The sequence below is a fragment of the Nicotiana attenuata genome, chromosome 2 (assembly GCF_001879085.1).
Source record: "Nicotiana attenuata strain UT chromosome 2, NIATTr2, whole genome shotgun sequence".
Taxonomy (NCBI): domain Eukaryota; kingdom Viridiplantae; phylum Streptophyta; class Magnoliopsida; order Solanales; family Solanaceae; genus Nicotiana; species Nicotiana attenuata.
Window position 1 is genome coordinate 16,612,685 of NC_031990.1, and position 22,583 is coordinate 16,635,267.

The window sequence follows — 22,583 nt, forward strand, 5'->3', positions numbered from 1 at the left end:
CAACACCACTCCCACATCTCTACTTCCCTTAACACCACCACCAGAAGCCCACTTCTTCACTATCCCTGATACTACTGTACCCATACCGGTTTCCTCTTCATCTCCAGTCACCTCTACTCCTCCGTCAAACCCTGTCTTACTTCCATGTGTTGCAAACCCTACTTCTCCTCCTTTTACTAAACGCACCAAAAGTGCTACTCCTCAGGCGTCAAAGGTCTCTGAGGATGATCTCGATCAGTACTTGAACTCCTCCGTTCTAGACTAACTGGCTCCCACAGCATCACCAGAAAAGGAAGCGGCACAAAATATCATGGCTATCGCTGCTGAGAGTGTTATGAATGAAGGAGCCTCCCCTCTGCCTGAATCTCAGGGGGAAGAAACTCCATTCTTAGGGGATGAAAGGACTCTGGTGCTTTTCAAGTCTCCGGTTCATGACATCGTCACAGAAAAACCTGTTGGAGAACCTAATTCTCTTTCAGCTGAAACAAACCAGGAGGTTGCAGAAGAAAGAGGCTTTTGAGTCTTCCTTGCAGAAGAGTAAGCAGAGTATTAAGAAGAAGAAGAAGAAGAAGAAGAAGAAGAAGAAGAAGAGGTTGATGAAATAGTGGGAAGTTGTGGCTGACAAACATATTCCAGTGGTTGAGGTTGATGAAGATGCAGTGGAGGAACCTAGTTCCTTAGTGAATCTACAAAAGTCCAGAAGTCTGTGCTGGAGGCTTCAGAGGAAGCTATGGAAAAACAAAGTGGAACATCTGTGAAGAGTGGTGGTAAATCTAAGAAGGTTGTGGTTGAGAAAGATTTGTCTGAAGGTGATACTCTGGCTGTTGCAAGCAGGAATGGGAAGTCTGTAGAAATGTCTAGAAAATGAAAGCGGGAAACTGTGGGAGGACCTGGTTCGATGAAGACCATTCCAAGTAACAGTGGCCTTGGGCAGAAGAGATTGAGAACTCAGAAAGTCTTGTGGGGTCGCATGTTTGACCCGGCAATCTCGGAGATGGCAGGTATGAGACAAGTTCTGGACTTAGGCAACAGGTGGAGAACCTGCGGGAGAAACTGCTTGAGGAACAGCTATCTGCAAATGCTCGCATAGACCTAGTTCTCAAAACCATTGCTGCCTCCTCCTCCAAGCCTTCCTCTTCTAGTGCCCCCTAGGATCCTCTCAGTGACCAGTTATCTCTTGTTTTGATGTTTGTGGCTGTTGTTTTATTTTATTTGTTTTTTATGGCATGTTGGATTTCGCCGTTGCTGCTCCTGTTGAAACAGTCCAATTTCTTATCAATGAAACAGCTCTTCTTTTGCTTGTACAATGCTTGTTTTCCTTTTTGCTTCTCTTTTCTATCATGTTGTGTGCACATATGTGGTATGAGTTAGCTGTGTTAGACTTCTTTATGTCGTTTTGTCTGACTGTGTTTTGTTGATGCCAAAAGGGGGAAAAATCGCTTAAATTGAAATTGTAGCAAGTAATTAAGGGGGAAGCATAGAGTCAGGGGGAACATATGTGGTTGTTGGTACCTTATCTGGTTAAGTCAAATAGTCATTAATATTAAAAGTTTTTCATTATCAAAAAGGGGGAAATTGATGGGCTTATGGTCTTTTAATCTATGTTTTGATGATCTAACAAACTTTCTGTATTGAACTAGATAAAGGACTTGAAGCATGCCTGGTACAATCATTCAAGTTAATCAACTCAAGATAATCTGGGCAGTGTGCCTTTAGATTCACAAGAACCAGATTAGGGACCTGATCCCTTGGTGTTCCCCTGATAGAAGTATAAGTCAACTATACAGCTAGAAAGCAACTGCAGAAAGTGACTGCCTGCAACAGTGCAGCAGTCACCTCCCATTGGGAAGAGGCATGTACCAACCAAGAATTGACGTCATCCTTGGGATGTCTTTGGGAGTACAACAACATGGTGTAAGGCACAAGATATTGACTTGAGCATTTTCCAGTGATATTCTTTGAAGTGCTAGCCACAACCTCTCTCTCAAGAATAAAAGCTGCTGCAGCCTCAAGGACCAGATCCAAAGATTGAAGATATCTTAGGTCCTTAGGTTTGTTGAGTCTTTGTTATTTGTTCTTCATTGTAACTCCTATCTTTCTTTATTAGAAGCTTTTTTTTAGGAAACTCAAAATCATAAACCTTCTAAGTTTGTGTTGTGACTAGAGTTGGTCATATGTTAAAGTCTTTGTAACTAGTGAGTGACAAAGTGGCTTGTGGTAAGTGTATCACAAGTTAGTTGAGTTAAAGTCTTCGTAACTAGTGAGTGACAAAGTGGCTTGTGGTAAGTGTATCACAAGTTAGTTGAGTTAAAGTCTTTGTAACTAGTGAGTGACAAAGTGGTTTGTGGCAAGTGTATCACATTAGTTGAGTTGAAGTCTTTGTAATAGAGTCATTGCAAAGTGGCTTGTAATAGTGTGTTTACAAGTTAGTGAAGTTGAAAGCCTACTAGTGTAGGTCGTGGTTTTTGTCCCCTTGTGTTGGGATTTTTCCACGTAAAAATCATGTGTCTCATTTACATACTGGTTCAGTAGTTAACACTGTGGGAACTGATATAGGACCAGGTCTCTATACAGTTGGTGGGCTCATATAAACTAACAATGTTTTATCTATTTTCAATCAATTTTATGTTATTGTTGAAAGGCAATTTAACACGAAAGTTAAGTCGATTCAAACTGATTAGGGTGGTGAATTTCACCCTTTGTCGACTCTTTGTGCATAGTTAGGCATAGTCCATCATCTTTCATGCCCTCACACTCATGAACAACAAGGAAAGGTTGAGCGCAAACATAGACACATAGTTGAAACTGGATTAAGTCTCATGGAACATAGCTCCACTCCTTCAAAGTATTGGCACTTTGCTTTTGATACTGTTGTCTATTTGATTAATCGACTTCCCACGTCTACTAATAATGGGAGATCACCCTTTGAAGTCGTACTTCACTCTTCACCAGATTATCATTTCCTGAAAGTGTTTGGATGCCTTTGTTTTCCATACTTACATCCCTATAATTGACATAAGATGAATTTTAAGAGTCTGCCTTGTTTGTTCTTAGGGTACAGTCCATCACACCATGGTTATCGATGTCTTGATACATGCTCTGGCAGATTATATATTGCACGGCATTTTCGTTTTGATGAAACTCAATTTCCCTTTGCTAAGAATTCTATTCTTAGACCACCACCTTCTAGAAATGTGCAACCATGGGTTTCATCTCCTATCACCTTACCAGGTTCTCCACCAATCGAGTTTTGGATTGCTTCACCCTACCTGTCGTGCGTCAACTTCCCAGCAGTTACAAGCACACCCTCTTCTCATCCAGCTTCTCAGGTATTGAACTCATCCTCACCTTCACCTTCTGTCTCACCAAGTTATGATTCACCTGCTAACAATGTTAACGCAACTCATGTTGATAATCCTAATTCACGTGCTCCTATAGACTCCTCTATTCTATCGGATGATTCATCTATGTACCCTTTGCCTAGTCAACCTTCCTCACAACCTCCCATTTCAACTACACTATCTGCACTTAAACGTAAATCAAAAGTTGTTAATTCACCTGAACTATCCCACACCATGCAACTACGTCTAGCATCCAAACGTAAGCCCACAACTCATATTTCTTGCACATATCCTACTATCGCTTCTTCCCTTCCTTCCACAGAGCCTACCAACTTCATAGAGGCCTCAAAGTTTAAAGAATGGCATGACGCTATGTCTTCGGAGATGACAGCCTCGTTCAAAAACCAAACATGGTCGTTGGTTCCTTTTAATTCCTCCATGAACATTCTAGGGTGCAAATGGGTCTTTCGCATTAAAAGGAACTCAGTTGGAGCTATTGAACGATATAAAGCTCACTTAGTTGCCAAAGGATTTCATCAGGTTAAGGGCCAAGATTATCATGAAACATTCTGTCCCGTTGTTAAACCCACCACCATCCGCATCATCCTATCGCTGGCAGCTACTTATGGATGGCCATTGCGTCAATTGGATGTTCATAATGCATTTCTACATGGTGAGCTTCAAGAGGATGTCTACATGGATCAACCCCTAGGTTTTGTTCATCCCCAATTCCCTACTCATGTTTGCTAGCTTCGCAAATCTCTTTATGGTTTTAACAAACACCAAGGCTTGGTACAAAAAGCTTCATCAGTTTCTCTGTCACAGTTGGTTTTACAACATGTCGTTGCTTACCTCTTGTTTTATGTAGATGACATTGTACTCACAGGAAAAAACATCTCCTTCATTGATTCATTTGTTCGAGCTCTTGGCAGTGCCTTCTCCATAAGAGACCTCGGCCCACTTCACTATTTTCTTAGTGTTCAGGTGCATCGCGACAACACTGGCATTTGGCTCTCCCAGTCCCAGTATATTCATGGCATCCTCACCATGGCCGGTATGCTTCATTGCAAACCTCTCAGCACTCATATGGTAACCAATGTGAAGCTGTATAAGGTGACAGCTCCGCCTTCAATGACCCAAGTCTTTATAAACAGATTGTTGGTGCTCTTCAATATCTCACCCTTACAAGAACCGACATATCTTTTGTGGTGAACAAAGTGTGCCAGTACATGCATCATCCATCGATAAATCAATGGGCTGCTGTAAAGAGCATTCTTCGTTATCTTCAGCTCACTAAATTGATGGCATTTTTTATTTCAAAAGCTTTTAATCTTAAGTTGCAGGCATTCACTGATTCTGACTGGGCTGGCAGTATTGATGATCGCAAGTCTACTGGTGGTTATACTATATGCTTTGGTCCAAACTTAATCTTCTGGTCCTCAAAGAAACAACGGACAGTGGCTAGATCATCTACGGAGTCTGAGTACAAAGCATTCGCAGACGTTGCTGCTGAACTCAATCACTCATGTTTGAGCTAGGTATTCAGCTCTCTCGTGCTCCTATTCTCTGGTGCGACAATATAGGTTCTGCGCACTTGTCCTTTAATCCCATTTTTCACTCTCGTAGCAAGCATGTAGAGATCGACTTTCATTTTGTAAGAGACAAAGTTGCTAGACGTGTGACTTACTAATTCAGTTGCTCTCTTCGAAAGATCAAGTAGATGATGTACTCACGAAGCCATTGTCTACTGCCGGATTCCAATTTCTAAGGGACAAGCTCAAGGTGAAAGACCCACCTTTGGTTTGCCGGGGGGGGGGGGGGGGGGGTATTGGACATATCCTATCGTATAAGGATCACCAGCAGCCTCCAGTAGTTAGGACTCCTTTGTAGCTATCATATAGTAGTTGGTTCCATCTAGATACTACTACTGTGCTGTATTATAAATATTGTTGTATCATTGTATTTGGAAGTGAATGAAGAGCTTCAGTTATTATCCCCTCTAACGTCAGTCTAATAATGACGAACTTGAAGTTAATACAAAATTTTGATTTTATTACTTGGCTTCACGGGCACGGACATTTAAAAGTTGCAAGCGTTGAAATCACAAAAACGAATTAAGAAACTAACTTTTTCTTACAAAATAAAGCAAGCTGAAGGAATATGAAGGAAACTAGTGTTCTCATTGGAACGACGACCGTCATTATTTTGCTGCTGCAGCCATTACTTGATGTTGAAGCCATTATTTTCAATGCTACCTAGTATAGTACTATTGTCAAGGTTTACTGGTTGTTGTTGTAGGGTATGGTCTGGTACTGTTGGCATTTTGGAAAACCTTTTTTCCCCAAGTGCTCTTGTTATTGTGCATCCAAACTCTGAAAACTCCTTTATCAACCCCTATTTCATTGCAAAACTCCTCGACCGTAGCTTCATCACATTTCTGCAATTTCCAACCCAACGTTTCAGAGAAAGAATACATCTTATCTTTCTGTTCCTGGCTGAATTTTGTCCTGAACCGTCTTCTTCTTCTTGGGTTCTCTGGCTTTAGTGCTGTGGGCGTAGCAGGCGTCGCCACTTGCGCATGATGGTGGCGGAAGTCCATAAAATCATCATCAGGTTCTCGGCGGTGGAAGTTGCGGTGGCAACCACAGACATCGCATTTTAGCGAAGTGGGATCAGCGACAGTGGCATCTGGCGATGGAATGAATTCACCACAACCGTCCACGGTGTATCCACCTATGCTGGCTGCGTGGTTCTTCAAGCATTCCTTGTAAGTCACCGCCGCAGACGGCGGTTGGTGGTTGTGCACTTGGTGGTGCTTCTTGGATGTCACGTTGGTGAAGGACAAAGGCTTAAGGGGTACTTGAGTTTTTGTGGGGATAGGGGTAGGGGTAGGGATGCTGCAGGTTGAGTCCATATTGATGCCTTATGGTTGAAAAGAAAGATATTTAGGGGTTTCTACCAAGTGTAAGTCGAGATATATAATTTCTTGAAGCAGATGACAATGTATAAAGCACAGGGGTCAATATTGCATTATGGCTATGCTGCTGATAATGGAATCTATGAAAGTAATGCAAATAATATCCCTAGAGATAAGAATAAGACTAAGACAGAAAGACCCTTGGCAAAGTGATCAACCGCTAACTATATTTATATAAAATTCAGGAGGTCAGGTTTTGGGTAGTATAAATATAGGAGGGGTTAAATTTTTTGAATGGGATTTAAAAGTTATACTATTTACTAACAAGGGACAATCTAATTTTTTATTTACACAAATAATTTAGAAATATGTGAATGTCACTTAGTTATTACTACTATCATTTTTATTAGGTTATTAATTAATTTCTGTTATAAAATTATTTCTAATTACTTTCTACGTAATATGAATATTTTACAAATACTTTTCTACACCGTTAGCAAATAAAACTCACTAAAGTCTTAATTTCTGTATAAGGCAATTATAAGAATGTGAAAACTACAACAGACACCAATTAAAGGAGGACTACGTTATTATGTTTTTTTTTAATTTTCTATTGCTTTGGGCTCGATTAATTTAGATTCAAATCGAGAATTAAAATTTAACTTCGGAAGATAAAGTACTCTTTATAAAAACAAATCTACTCAAAGCTTAAGCCAAGAACATATGGTTAATTAAGGATAAAAAAATATTTACCACTTTACTATAACACTTAGTCACTTACTGTAGTAATAAGGAGAAGGACCTTAGGTGTGGGGAGAATCAATAAATAGAGGTGGAAATGAGTTGTTCATCAAAACTGCTAATTAATTCAAAGCAGGACATGGTCAAAGTTCAAACATATGAGCATTGATGACTATTATATGAATTGGTTAGAGCACGTGTCTTAAGCAGATCTAGGAAGAGGTATTAGTTGACCCCCACTACTAAACCAGTAAAAGTTGTCTCTCTTGCTTGAATATTGGTCTATTAAGATAAGGCGATGGGAATTAATTGATGCCCAAGAAGATATTCATGTGTAGGTGTAAACTCACACGAGGAATTTAACAAGAGGGACAAAAACTATAAAAGTGGAGTCCATGTTTTATGAGTTAACATTAAAGATAGACTTAATTAGTAAATTCAGACACAGATTTATGCTTCTATCATCATTATCATTTCTCATGTTGTTATTATGATTGTTTACTCGTAAATCGGATAACAATTAAATTTGTATGCGATTTTAAGGATACGTGATTTGATTCAACACAAACAGTTAAGTATATTAGATAAATAAATTAAAGACGAAATAAACGACCAAACCAATTGTAACGTTATGGCCAAGCCTGAACTTAGATCAAACAATGACCTCGTTCTCGATTCGAGCTCAGTTGTGAATGAAGAACAGGTTAGTAAACAATGACTTTAACAGTAGCTAAAAGGTAGAAAATAGATTTGTATTGCTTTGATTTGCGTGTTACCATGTATTTTACAAAAGAAAAATTTTCTCTTTATATAATAGGAGAGTTTCATCCTAAAAAGGTAAATATCTTCCTTGATCGTCAATTACTGATCCGTAACCGACATCGAGCGAGATCTGAGACGTGATATCCGGTTGGGTGCGAATATCACGGCCCTCTATCCGTCGTGTGTAACCGTTTACCGTGTTTCCCGAGGTCTTAGAACTCGTCCTAGTTCCGGGGTGCGTCGCTTTATCAGGCCCAATGATGAGCACGCCGTTCACCTCTCATGGATCTCGATACGAATGGCTCCCAGCCTCAATTTCAATCTCGTGCGTCCATTCCCTTTTTCTGTTTTCTTCAACGGAAAATTGGGGTATGAATTATCCCCGATTTTGCCCGTATACAGAGAGTCCCCTCGTTTTCCGGAGAGTAGGTTTGCCGAAACGATGGGAAACGATAGATGAACCATGTTTCCTTCCTTCGTACGTTACAACTGAGATGACGGGTAAATCAAAACGTCCCATCAGTCGCGTCGTTCTGACTTCGGACACGTGTCAGTCACCGGCTGGCTGCCTTCGAATGCGAAACGTCGCGCATTGATTGTTTTTTCCCTACAAAATGTTCGACCTTTTTCACTTCTTCCACTTTCTGATTCTGGATTTTACCCTCGAACTCTCTAACAGCTTTTAACTTCTCCAAATATTCATACATTGCCCTTTGAACCTTCATATCTTCATCTTCAATCCCCATACATTTTCTTTGAGCCATCAACCCAGACCTTCATACCTTCACACCATCTTCAAATCTTCATATTTTCTTCAAACCTTCATATTCTTCTTCAAACCTTCATATTTTCCAGATTACAATGGCAAAAACCTACAAGTTAGTGCCTCAGCAGGCCGCTCCTTCATCTTCCTACCCGGCCACAGATGCCGAGGTGGCCATTCCCGAAGTGGCTCAGGAGCCCCCTATGAAGAGCTTCGTACCTGGGGGCTGCTCCATCGGGAATGACTTCAACATCGAGAAGGCCTCTAGTCAACATGACCGAGGCGAGGGAGCGCGGAGATATATATGCTCTGTCACTAAAGAAACCTTACCCATAGTCCGAGCGGACTATAAATGGGAGGGTAAGGATGCGGTTGTCCCCGGGCCAAATGACGACATCACTACCCACGTGAAGGGGCATTTAAGTATTTACACTTACTCCTTCACGCTCGCTCCGGTAGACCCCATAGTTCTTGCTTTCGGCAAAAGGTACGAGGTGTGCCTTGGGAAAATCCACCCGTCCTTTTGGAGGATTGTGATCCTCTTACGCCATTTCGTGAACAATACCGAAGCCCATCAGTTCACCCTCGACCATCTACTCCTCCTATACAGTACCCCCATTTTCCGAGGGGGCTGATCAAGCTCGTTCGCCGAGCAAGCGAGGCTTCTTTCTCGAGCATCAACGAGGACCGAGGCGAAGGAGCGCGGAGATATATATGCTCTGTCACTAAAGAAACCTTACCCATAGTCCGAGCGGACAGTAAATGGGAGGGTAAGGATGTGGTTGTCCCCAGGCCAAATGGACATCACTACCCACATGAAGGGGTATTTAAGTATTTACACTTACCCCTTCACGCTCGCTCCGCTAGACCCCATAGTTCTTGCTTTCTGCAAAAGGTACGAGGTGTGTCTTGGGCAAATCCACCCGTCCTTTTGGAGGATCGTGATCCTCTTACGCCAATTTGTGAACAATGCCAAAGCCCCTCGGTTCACCCTCGACCATCTACTCCTCCTATAGAGTCCCTAAATTTTCCGAGGGGGCTGATCAAGCTCGTTTGCCGAGCAAGCAAGGCTCCTTTCTCGAGCATCAACGAGGACCGAGGCGAGGGAGCGTGGAGATATGTATGCTCGGTCACTGAAGAAACCTTACCCATATTCCGAGCGGACTATAAATGGGAGGGTAAGGATGTGGTTTTCCCCGGGCCCAATGACGACACCACTACCCATGTAAAGGGGTATTTAAGTGTTTACACTTACCCCTTCACGTTCGCCCCGGTAGACCCTATAGTTCTTGCTTTCTGCAAAAGGTACAAGGTGTGCCTTGGGCAAATACACCCGTCCTTTTGGAGGATCGTGATCGTCTTACGCCGTTTCTGAACAATACCGAAGCCCCTCGGTTCACCCTCGCCATCTACTCCGCCTATACAGTCCCCGAATTTTCCGAGGGGGCTGATCAAGCTCGTTCGCCGAGCAAGCAAGGCTCATTTCTTAAGCATCGACGAGGACCGAGGCGAGGGAGCGTGGAGATATATATGCTCTGTCATTGAAGAAACCTTACCATAGTCCGAGCGGACTGTAAATGGGAGGGTAAGGATGTGGTTGTCCTTGGGCCCAATAACGACATTACCACCCATGTGAGAGGTATTTAAGTGTTTACACTTACCCCTTCATGCTCGCCCCCGTAGACCCCATATGTTTTTCTTTCTTAAAAAGGTACGAGGTGTGCCTTGGGCAAATCTACACGTCCTTTTGGAGGATCGTGATCTTCTTACTCCATTTCGTGAACAATACCGAAGCCCATTGGTTCACCCTCGACCATCTACTCCGCCTATACAGTCCCTGAATTTTCAAGGGGGCTGATCAAGCTCGGTTGCCGAGCAAGCAAGGCTCCTTTATCTAGCATCGACGAGGACCGGGGCGAGTGAGCATAGAGATATATATTCTCTGTCACCAAAGAAACCATTCCCATAGTCCGAGCGGACTGCAAATGGGAGGGTAAGGATGTGGTTGTCCCCGGGCCCAATGACGACATCACTACCCATGTGAAGGGATATTTAAGTGTTTACACTTACCCTTTCACGCTCGCCCCGGTAGACCCCATAGTTCTTGCTTTCTGCAAAAGGTACGAGGTGTGCCTTGGGCAAATCCTCCCGTCCTTTTGGAGGATCGTGATCCTCTTACGCCATTTCGTGAACAATACCGAAGCCCCTTGGTTCACCCTCGACCATCTACTGCGCCTATATAGTCCCGAATTTTCCGAGAGGGGCTGACAAGATCGTTTGCCAAGCAATCAAGGCTCCTTTCTCGAGCATCGACGAGGACCGAGACTGAAGCTGGCAGGGGAGGTTCGTTTGGGTAAAAACTGAAGACCTAATCCCTCCCAAGTTTCTTCCGTTCCCCGAGAAATGGAACGCCTCTCGTAAGTATTGCCTTCCTCGAGTATTCACTTCTTTTTATTCATTCTCTCATTGCCTGCGTTTGTTGTCATGCAGTTGGTGCCCAATTTCCTAATGCAATAACCCAATTCAAAGAGTGGATCGAGGGGATTTGAAAGCACGTGTCATACTCCGAGCACTCATGGTGCAAGCTTTCGAAGGGAAAATGGGAGGCTCGTTCTCATGGTGAGGTTTTTTCCTGAATAATTACCACCATGCTCTTAACTTACACAGTGCTAACCCTTTCTCTTTTCTTACACGTTTGCCTAAGACCACCGAACTTAGGCCGTTTGATGAGGAAGAGGATTCGTCCTCACTTGTCGAACCCTCCATTTTGGGATAGCCCAGGGCTGCAGCGAAGGAGGAGAAGAAGAAGAGGAAAAGAAAGCCATCGGGTTCTCTGTACGCCGAGGCGAAGAAGAAGAAGGTGGCCATCCAGGTCCGAAAGCCCAAAAAGAGCACAAAGTCTAGGGTATCGGACTTCGATTCTCTCTATCGGCTCAGGGACGAGCCCAAGGATGATGATGACCTTTTTATTGCTCATGGATCAACCCTTAACGAGGGGGAGAAGGCGACGATCGAGAAAGAGGACCATGAGGTCGATCACCCTCTTACTCGGGAACCAGAGGGAGAGAGAGTGAGGATGCGGGCCCCCAGGAAACCGCTCATGGCTCGAAGGAGGCAGCTGGTGTCATTAACATCGTGGAGACACCCTCCTATACCGAGTCCATGCTCGAAGAGGCCTAAGAGGGAACAAAGAGGTCAAGTGAGGTGGCGTAGGGCCTAGACGACGCCCTCAACACGTTCTTCGACGGCATGGATATGGACGCACTGGAAGATTTTTCCGAGCTTGGTCACCTGGAGGTCCTAAAGAAGGACGTGCCATCAGGAGTGAGCGGGCCGAGTTCTAGCCCAAAACTAGTGAAGCAATTTTCTGCTCCGAACGTGGACCCCGAGCGCAAGAGAACGGTCGTTCTTACAGTCCCGGAGGATGCCGGGGTCCTGCCTGCTCCGGTGGGCGTAGCCAGCTACCTTCGATTCCTGGTGAGCGAGGAGGACCAGTAAAAGATGAACGAGGTAGGCACGTCGAGCCTCTTCAACGAGGCATAATAGGCATTGAACCGGGTAAGGCGTCAGCCCTTTGGACCCCTTTGTGATTGTCACTTTTAGTTTTTGAGGTCCTCTATTGACTTTATTGTTTTTCAGGCTTCAATGCTTCGCCAAGAAAGCTTCCTCTGGTACTTCTTGAAGATTAGCCAACTCGAGTTCGAGCTTAAAGAGCAGGTCCGGAAGAAAGACATGTACAGGGCTCTTAGTGAGCAGTAGGACTAGGCCCTCAAAGACCTCCCGATTCTCCAGGCCAGGCTAGAAAAATCTCAAAAGGAGACCTCGACCCTGAAGTGGGAACACGCCGACCTGGTTGAGAAGGTAAAGATCTTTGAGGCTAAAAACAAGTAGCTAGTCATGGTGACTAACAACACAAATTCGCAGGTCCAGGAGAAGATAGACCTTATAGACCAGCTTCAGGCTGATAAGGATGAGGTCACGGCCACGACCGAAGTGAGGAAGGCAATATGGACATGCTGGCTTCGAAGAAGGAAACTGCGAAAGTGGAGCTGGCATCGGTCGAGAACCAACTCCGATGGCAAAGGACAAAGCCGATAAGTGGTCTCGGGTGAATGATGATCTTCGGGAACAGCTGAGCTTGGCCGTCACGGAATGGGATGATCTCGGACATGAATATGTCGCACTGAGGTCTAATTTGGATGCAACCTCTGTTGATGCCGAGGAAATGGTGGCCCAGTATAAGGCCAATATGGAGGTAGCCGAGACCCGCTTAATGACGAAGACTTAGTATATAAAGTGGCTATCCCGAAAAGAGACCCTCGAAGAGATCCATGTCCGAGGTTTTGATCTATCGGCCAAGATTGAAGAAGAAAGGAGGCTCGAGGCCGAGGCAAAGGAGATCTATGAGCCTGAGGGTTCCGAAGGCTCCGAGTGTTCCGAGGGCTCCGACGGTTCTGGTGACGAGTCGTGCCCCAGTGAGGACCAGGCATAGATGCCTTAGTACTTTTCCAGTTTTTCCTTATGTATATTTTTTTTATTTATTTTGAGGCCTTTCTATCGTGCCTTTGTAAATATATTTTGTAGTATATACAATTTTCCCCTTTCTGGCAATACCGTGTCTTTACTTTTCCAACATCTACTTGCAATTTCTATTTGCGGATTGTTTTAAATGCCTTAGCATAAAATGAGATGTAGTTTTAGAGCATCCGTTTTTCGGAGGTTCGAACGGAGCCCGACTTCGTTGCAACTTTGGTTTACTTGTGGCTTCGAACCCTCGGTGATACCGAAGGTTTTTAAGACGCTTAAGTATTTTTAGAAAATGTTTTTGCCGAGGGTAACCTTTTAATAGGTTTCTATTTTTCGTAAGGGCCTTACTTTCTGGTTACAGACTTTGGACGACTCCGAGCCATTTTAGGTTGGCCGTAGCCTTTTATATTTGGGCACTGCCTAGTGGATTTGGTGCCTCCGGGATTCGGTAGGCTGGGTCGTCCGAATTTTCATCGGGCGACAGTCCCCGAGTAGGGTAGCCCGCAGGCCTGACAGTCCCCGAGCAGGGGTAGCCCCTGGGCTTTAGTATCCAGTAATAAAGAAGCAAGATGCGCAGTAATAAAGTGTAAGGGCAGTAGAAATTTCTTCCAAGGTACATGATTGAAGGCGCATAAAACTTGTGTCGTGGCTAGAGTGGACTATGTGGGCACGGTTCATACGACTGTTTGACCCTTACAATGAATCTTAACCACTAATCCTTAACTTTTAGCACATAAATTTTCTTGTTCCCTTGCTAAAGATCTTAATCGGGGGTAGTGGCCCCCAGTATTCGAGGTCAAACTCATGAGGGCTCGGATACTGTTAATCGAAGCAAACGATCATCGATTCTAGTTTGAAACTGTCAAATCTAAGGCGGCACATTTTACTGTTGCCTCGTTAAAAACCTTGCCGAAAAACCCATATCGGGACAAAACCGGTTCAAGGGAAAAAGAGTACAACACGTGCTTTTAGACCTAATAACCACATCGGTCCTTATCTGATTACCTGTATTGGTTAGTCCGATTTATAACACAATTAGAAAGTAATTGAGTTCGTATCTTAGCAGTAATACCGCTTTAAGTGTGTCACGTTCCAGTTGTTTGGTAGTTGTACCCTGTTTCCCGCTTCGATTTTATATGAGCCTTTGTCGGTTATTCCGACAAATCGATATGGTCCTTCCCAATTCGGGCCTAGTTTCCCTTCATTCGGGTTCCTGATGTGTAGTGTTACTTTTCTCAACACCAAGTCCCCGACTTGAAAGTGTCGAAGGTTGGCTCTTCGATTGCAATACCTTTTTATTCGCTGCTTCTGGGCGGCTAACCGGACCAGGGCGTCCTCCCACCTTTTATCCAATAGTTCTAGGCTCGTGATCATGGCCTCACCGTTCGGCTCTTCGGACGCATACTGGAACCTGAGGCTCGGTTCTCCCACCTTGACTTGTATTAGGGCTTCGGCTTCGTAAACCAAATAAAAATAGGGTGGCCTCGGTGCTTGATTTCGAAGTCGTACGATATGCCCACAAGACTCCGGGAAGGATCTCCTTCCATTTCCCTTTTGAACCGGTTAACCTCTTCCTCAGATTTTGGAGTATAGTCTTGTTTGTTGATTTTGCCTGCCCATTCCCACTAGGGTGATAAGGTGTTAATAGTATCTTGTTGACCTTGTGATCTTCGAAAAACTTACTCACCTTGCTAACAACGAATTATTTTCCGTTGTCGTAAAAAATCTCGGCCAGTATCCCAAATCGACATATTATGTAGTCCCAGATGAAGTCAATGAGTTCTTTCTCCTAGACCTTTTTGCATGCTTGAGCCTCAACCCATTTGGAAAAATAATCGGTCATGAATAGTATGAATTGAGCTTTACCGAGTGCCCATGGCAGGGGACCAACAATGTCCATTCCCCACTTCATAAATGGACATGGAGACAGGACCGAGTGGAGTGTTTCTCCCAGTTGATGGATCATCAGGGCGTGTCTTCGGCACTCATCGCATTTTCGTATGAAGTCCTCCTTTGCATCCTCCTCCATTTTGGTCCCGCAGTAACTGGCCTTAATTAGTTTTCGAACCAAGGATTCTGCCCCCGAATGGTTCACGCAAGTGCGTTCGTGAACTTCTCTCATGGCGTATTCAGTCTCTCCGGTCCTAAGCATCTGGCTAGTGGGCCAAAGAAGGTCCTCCTGAACAATGCCCCTTCGACCAAGCTAAACCTGGCAGCTTTGATGCGCAGGGCTCTCGATTCTTTGGGATCCGAAGGTAATTTTCCTATCTTCAAGTAGTATATGTACTTGTTTCTCCAATCCTAAGTTAAACTTGTTGAGTTCACTTCGGCGTGGCCTTCTTCTATCACTGAGTTCATTGGCTGCACTATTGCTCCCGAACTGAATTCATCGGAGTCGATCGATGACCCTAAGTTAGCCAGTACATCAGCCTCACTGTTTTGATCTCGGGGTACATGCTGCAGGGTCCATTCCCTGAATTGGTGTAGGGTTACCTGCAATTTGTCCAAGTACCTTCGCATCCGTTCTTCTTTTACCTCAAACGTTCCATTAACTTAATTTACCACGAGGAGGGAGTCGCACTTGGCTTCAATCACTTCGGCCCCAAGGATTTTAGCCAATTCTAGACCTACAATCTTGGCCTCATACTCGGTCTCATTATTAATCAATGTCACAGTTCTAATAGACTGCCTAATTATATTCCTCGTGGGTGGTTTTAATACCGAGCCCTGACCCCTTCGCATACCGTCCGTGAAGAGGGTCCAGATCCCCAAAGTTGTCCTCGTGGTTAGCAGTAGTTCCCTTTCCACTTCGGGTATTAAGGCCAGCGTAAATTTGGCCACGAAGTCTGCCAAAATCTGAGATTTTATGGCGGTTCGGGGTCGATACTCGAAATCGTACCCGCTAATTTCCACGGCCTGTTGCGGCCAAACGCACATGCAATTATACGCGATCGTCAAGTAATAAAGTGACTAAAAGTCGGATGTCGAACCCACGAGGACTTGTGATTAACTATTAACTAAACTAGACTATCCTAATTATCTAAACAAGAATTAAACCTAGTAGTATATGACTTTAATCTAGTTAGATATATGTTTATCCTAACCGCGAATTTGTTCGCCGATGCCCAGGTTCAAGAACTTGCTCTACTCAATCCTATATGCAATCTAGAATTCCCACTTTCGAGTTCAACCCTAGATTCGTAGATAATATTCAATTGGTGATCAAGCAATCAAATAATTAAGCGCATGATTGAATAAATAAACTAATATGATAAACTAAGAAATCAAAATCAATATCCGAATAACAATAGTCATGAAAGAACCACAACCCCAGAACGTGAAGTTTAGCTCCACATAGACATGGTAGCCAAATAACAAATCATACAAAAAAAATATAAAAATTACTAAGTTTGGTGGAAGAAAAGACGAAACCCGGCCTCCACGGCGGCTCCGTGCTTGTGTTTTCCTCTAAAAAACGTCCACCCTCTTCAAAATAGGTTTAGAACCCCTTTTATACAAGTTAGGACCATGTGGGATAGCCCCGGGTTATTGGTGCCAGAGAACCGTACTGGTAAAGGGTTTTTAAAGATGATGGGCTGAAGAAAAATGCTGACTTGGGATGCCTGAAGGAATCTTACATACCCTTTGAATATTTGTACGAGAGGCATGACCATAGCAAGTCATACCGGACCTTCCATGACGAGCTCTCTCTCACTTCTCTAGGCCACATCCACCGCAGAGTGTTCGTGTTCATTGTGTGCTTCTTGGGACTGATAGTATTCCCAATGAAAAGGGAAAGAATCCACACTAGGTTGGCCATGGTCGCCAAGACTTTGATGGAAGGGATCAATGGACAGACATACACCATAGTCCCCATGATCATAGCCGACATCTACAGGGCTCTGGAGCGCTGTCAAAGAAGGGTCAAGCATTTCGAGGGTTGTAACCTGTTGCTGCAGTTGTGGTTATTAGAACATCTTCAAAGGGGCCAGTATCGCCAAGAATTTCCGCGAAGGGCTTGGAATGACCATACTGTCTTCCATCACCCCAAGCAGATGACCTACATTCCGGATAGGTTTGCTCAGCCGGAAAGCGCCAAAGAGTGGGTAGAGTTCTTCGACAATCTGACCGAGGAACAAGTGCAATGGATGTTTGAATGGTTCCCAACAGACAAATTTATCATCAGATCCAGGGACGCTCCACACTTGGTGCTGATTGGGTTGAGAGGAATATACCCTTATGTCCCTATCCGAGTTATGAGGCAAGCAGGCAGGAAACAGGTTGTACCAAGGGTTGCCAAGATGAGTCATTTCGCAGCAGACTTTCAAGACGACGACGTCCCTTACAAGTGCCAAGCCCAGCATATGTGGCACTGCAAGATCATTGTGGAAAAGAACACCATTGAGCCCGACATGTATCATGCAGGGTGCGAAACTCTCTACCCGGCGTGGTTAGAAGACAATCTAAAGGGAATGGTGAGACCAGGAGCCGATCGAGGAAATAGAATCATAGACGAAGAAGCTGAAGCTCAAGTCAAATACAACAGGCTGCGCAAGAGCGTCCATGACTCTGAGAATGAGCACCGGGAAATACATGAGAGGAATGTAAGATTGATTGAAGAATGGAAAGAAATGGCGGTCACCTCCAACAGGAAGCTGGAGTACCTGGAGCGAGGAATAGTAGAGTTGGAGGGTAAAGTCATAAAGAGGATTGAGGATTGCCAGAACGCTGAAGGAGCTGAAGGAGGACATCTGGCCAGGGCCTACTTGCTGCTGGGTCTGCGCGAGCTGGGGGACCTGTACGATGGAGTCAGGAAGATCGAATCTGGGGAAGGTCCTTCTGGGACCAAATAGACTAGATTTATTTGCTTTCTTAAAATGTAATAAGGCCAAGTGCCAATAGTGACTTTTTTTTTCTATTATCTTAGTGTCGTTTTGGGATTCGTCTATTTTTCATATTATGAAATGAGGCATTTGTTGGCATCTAAAGTTCTCCAAATCTATTTGTCGCTAGGCCTACCTTGGGCACAACGAGGCTCCCAAATTAGGACACAAATTTATATTCCCGCACTATGTGTTTAAATACTGCAACATTTCAAAACCCTTACTAACTTGATACCTTTTTGTTTTTACCTTTATTTTTTATTATTCCCATCCCCTAAGGTTGGTTCACTCATACTGGCATCATCAGCGTACCATACCAGATCTAGAGGCCCTCCACATCCTCCTCCTCCAAGCAATACAAAAGGCAAAGGAAAAACAAAAAATGGACGACTTAAGTGGTATCCGAAAGGAGAATGTTGAGAATGCTGAGACTTCAGATGGCCGGAGTACTCCGGCAAATGATCTAGTCTTGAGATTGGAACAAAAGATACTGGAGCTATAAGGAGAGCTTGAGCAGGTTCGCAGCTTGGCGAACTTATCACTCACCCTGAATATCCCCGACATCAACCAACAAAACACAAAGAACCCAGCACCTCCCCAAAACACATTAAACCAACACCCACAAAACCCTCCTACACCACATCAATACACAACCCCACCTCAAAATCTCAATCCCTTGCCAATACCAACTCCACCACAACACCACCACCAATCAATCCAGTACCCACCAACCGCCACTTACCACACTCCCAAAACACACCACAACCCATTCCCGATCCTCAAAACTCAACCAATGACCATCACTACAGCCAAGTCCCTGGCACTCATCAAAACAACCCCATATATGTGGAGACCATACCTCACCTTACTCAACCAACTTCCTATACACCAAAATCCTCCAAGAAGGACCTGCTCATTAAAAACATGGCTGAAGAACTCAAGAAATTGACAAGTCGGGTTCAGGGTATCGAAGGCGGCAAAGGGATAGAAGGTTTGAATTATGAAGACCTATGCATACGTCCAGATGTGGAACTGCCGGAGGGGTACAAACCTCCTAAGTTCGAGATGTTTGACGGTACAGGTGATCCTAGGGTTCATCTAAGGACCTATTGCGACAAGCTTGTCGGGGTCGGAAAGGATGAAAAGATCCGGATGAAACTCTTCATGAGGAGTCTTACTGGTGATGCTTTGTCCTGGTACATCAGCCAGGATCCCAAGAAATGGTCCAATTGGGTAGGTATGGCGTCAGATTTCATGGACCGATTCAGGTTCAACACAGAAAACGCACCCGATGTTTTCTACATCCAGAATCTTAAGAAGAAACCCACTGAGACTTTCCGCGAGTATGCTACCCGCTGGAGGTCGGAAGCGGCCAAGGTCAGGACATCTTTGGACGAAGAATAGATGAACAAGTTCTTCGTCAAAGCACAGGACCCGCAATATTACGAAAGGTTGATGGTTATTGAAAACCACAAATTCTCCGATATCATCAAACTTGGGGAAAGAATTGAGGAAGGCATCAAAAGCAGAATGGTAACGAATTTTGAGGCATTGTAGGCCACGAATAAAGCATTGCAGTCAGGCGGCATATCAAAGAAGAAAGACGTTGGGGCAGTAATGGCGGCTCCGGGCCCGAAATCTCCATTTACCTATCGAACACCTCCACCCACATATCAAACACCTCCATCCACATACCAAGCACCACCACCCACATATCAACCATCATCTCCCAGATATTCCCAACCAGCCACTGTCTATCATACCTATAACTCCCAACCATCTCACTTCCAGTCACCTCCAACCCGCCAAAATTATCCAAGACCAAGACCCAATTTTGACCGCAAGCCACCCAAATAATACACCGCTATTGCTGAACCCATCGACCAGTTGTATGAAAGGTTGAAACCCGCAGGTTATGTCACTCCTGTTCCCGCTGTGGCATTAGAGAATCCATCCCAATGGGTCAATTCTAACAAAACTTGTGCGTACCATTCCGGTATGAAGGGGCACACCACTGACAAGTGCCGAGCATTGAAAGACAAGTTCTAGACGCTGATTGACAACAAGGTTATACAGGCAAAGAAGGCCACACCCAATGTTCGCAACAACCCTCTCCCTGATCATAGAGGTGGTGGAATACATGTGATAGAGACGAACGAGGAGTGGGATCCTGAGGGGTTGATTGGGCTTATCCGGGAGGATGATGGCTTTAAACCCTCAGTCACCCTCACCCCTATTGTAGTACAGACTCAATTGGCAATCGGGGTTGAGGCAGCCACATCAGTTCCATTTGAAGTAGAGATGGCTCCACCCGCGGCCATCCCTGTTCCGTTTGAAGTGGAAGTGGTCACACCTTTCACAGTGGCAGTATTGACCACTCCTACATTCAATTCAAAAGCAATACCTTGAGATTATGTCGCCGAAGCTTGGCGAAAAGGAAAGGCAAAGATGGAGGAATCTGATGCCGCACAAGGAATGACTATGACCGGAAGAATCTATACACCTAACACCTGGGAGGACCAAGTAAGGATGCCACTGCCAAGCAGCCTGTCATTGAAACAGAGCCAGATAACCTTTGGAGGAAAGTACAAGCAAAGGAGTATTCCGTCATTGATCATTTGAACAAAACCCCAGCTCAGATATCCATCCTGTCACTGTTGCAAAATTCAGAGGCGCACAAGAATGCTATAATGAAAGTGTTGAGCGAAGCTTATGTGCCCAATAATATCACAAGAGGAGAAATGGCTAACATGGTAGGACAGGTGTTGGAAAGTCACAAAATCACTTTCCACGAGGCTGAGTTGCCGCCTGAGGGTTTGAATCACAATAAAGCACTGCATATCACCGTGCAATGCGAAGACTACTTCATTACCAGGGTCCTGATTGATGGAGGATCCAGTCTCAATATTTGCCCATTAACAACATTGAAGAGGTTGGGCAAAGGCCTATACGAGATACGGGAAGGGACCATGAACGTAAAAGCTTTTGATGGGTCTCAAAGAGCTACCATCGGAGAAATTAATCTCTGTCTACAAATGGGACCTATGTGGTTCGATGTCGAGTTTCAGGTGCTGGACATATCTGCATCCTACAATTTGCTGCTAGGACGACCATGGATACACGCCGTTGGGGCTGTGGCATCAACCTTGCATCAGGCAGTAAAGTTTGAATGGAACCATCAGGAGGTGATCATCCACGGAGACGGGAGTAACCCCATTTACACCAGCCAAACCATCCCGGTTATCGAAAACAGAAGAAGGCTAGGAGGGGAAACCTATCATCACATCGAACATGTCAACGCCGTTGAAAAGGACAAATGGTGGAGCAGCAAATAGAGAGCATTATGGCATGGTCCGAGTATGAACCCGGGAAAGGGCTCGGAAAGAATCTCCAGGGTATTACTAAACCGGTACAGCTGAAGGGTCATGGTACTACCTTTGGGCTCGGATATCAATACACATGGCAAGAGTATAAATGATTGGTCGCCTCCATGGCATGGACCGTACTACCCTCTCAAGCAACCAGTGCCGCATCTAGATCAAGCTTTTCACCAAGCTGACACAATATGGGGAACTGCAGAAGAAAAGGCATTAGCTGGGCTGAAGAATCTATTTTTGGAGGACGAAGACATGGACTGCAGTGCAATAATTGAGGAGGGGGAGGAAGAAGGCCTCACTATTCAGAATGTGGAGAAGGGAGTTGTTCTCAGGAACTGGACCGCCACACCATCCCGGGTCCGCCGAGTCCCTGGGTAGCTTGGCAGATTTTATTTTTGCAGCCACTCTAGGCATTTAAAATTTTCAGTAACTTTGTTCTAAAGACTTGCTTGTTTCAAAATAAATGCTCGATTCATCGAGCCGTATTTGTCTGGATATTATTTAATTTTAATCAAATGCATTTGCTCTTTATTATTCATTACTATTTTCTAAATTTTTTCTTTCTACAGCGTTATTATTACTTTTCCTGATGAACCGGTGACTGTGACATGTAATGAGGCAAAGCAACATGAGGGCAGTGATTCAGATGAGGAAGATGAAATACCCGAGGAAGTTGTCAGGGAGGTGGAAAACTTTGAGATTAAGCCTAAGTCCAACCTGGACGAAACCAAAGCAGTAAACTTGGGGGATGCCGAGATCGTTAAGGAGACCCGCATCAGCATTCATTTATCACCAACAGAGAAGGAAGAGTACATTCGTTTCTTAAGGGAGTACGAGGACATTTTCGCATGGTCATATGATGACATGACCGATTTGAGCACGTCTATAGTGGCTCACAGGTTGCCTACTAATCCCATGTGTCCGCCAGTAAAGCAGAAACTCAGAATATTCAAACCAGATATGAGCCTGAAAATCAAGGAGGAAGCTGAACTCAGCGATGCAGAATGGATAAGGAGCCGCTATGAGCAATTGGACCTTATAGATGGAAAAAGGATGAACGCAGTGTGTCACGGTCAACTTTATCAGAATAGAATGTCCAGAGCTTTCAACAAAAGGGTCAAACCAAGGCAATTTGCACCAGGATAGCTGGTGCTGAAGAAGATCTTCCCACATCAAGATGAAGCCAAAGGGAAATTCTCTCCCAACTAGCAAGGTCCTTACATGGTTCACAGGGTGCTGACAGGAGGAGCACTCATACTTGCAGAAATGGAC

At 44.5% G+C, this 22,583-nt stretch overlaps 2 protein-coding genes across 2 annotated transcripts; one reads left to right on the forward strand and one right to left on the reverse strand.

The window, feature by feature from the left end:
* LOC109216852 lies at nt 899-4,879 on the forward strand. Its single transcript, XM_019381068.1, has 4 exons — nt 899-1,001; nt 3,055-4,053; nt 4,210-4,454; nt 4,496-4,879. The coding sequence occupies exons 1-4, from the start codon at nt 899-901 to the stop codon at nt 4,877-4,879; spliced, it is 1,731 nt and encodes a 576-aa protein (XP_019236613.1).
* On the reverse strand, nt 5,432-6,307 carry LOC109222819 (zinc-finger homeodomain protein 9-like). Its single transcript, XM_019387133.1, has one exon. The coding sequence runs from the start codon at nt 6,253-6,255 to the stop codon at nt 5,614-5,616; it is 642 nt and encodes a 213-aa protein (XP_019242678.1). The 5' UTR covers nt 6,256-6,307; the 3' UTR covers nt 5,432-5,613.

Coding starts and splice junctions, on each gene's coding strand:
- LOC109216852 (XM_019381068.1), top strand. CDS start 899: ATGAAGACCATTCCAAGTAACAGTGGCCTTGGGCAGAAGAGATTGAGA. Junction 1,002..3,054: donor GGCAATCTCGGAGATGGCAG/GTATGAGACAAG, acceptor GTTTGTTCTTAG/GGTACAGTCCATCACACCAT. Junction 4,054..4,209: donor CTACATGGATCAACCCCTAG/GTTTTGTTCATC, acceptor TGTTTTATGTAG/ATGACATTGTACTCACAGGA.
- LOC109222819 (XM_019387133.1), bottom strand. CDS start 6,255: ATGGACTCAACCTGCAGCATCCCTACCCCTACCCCTATCCCCACAAAA.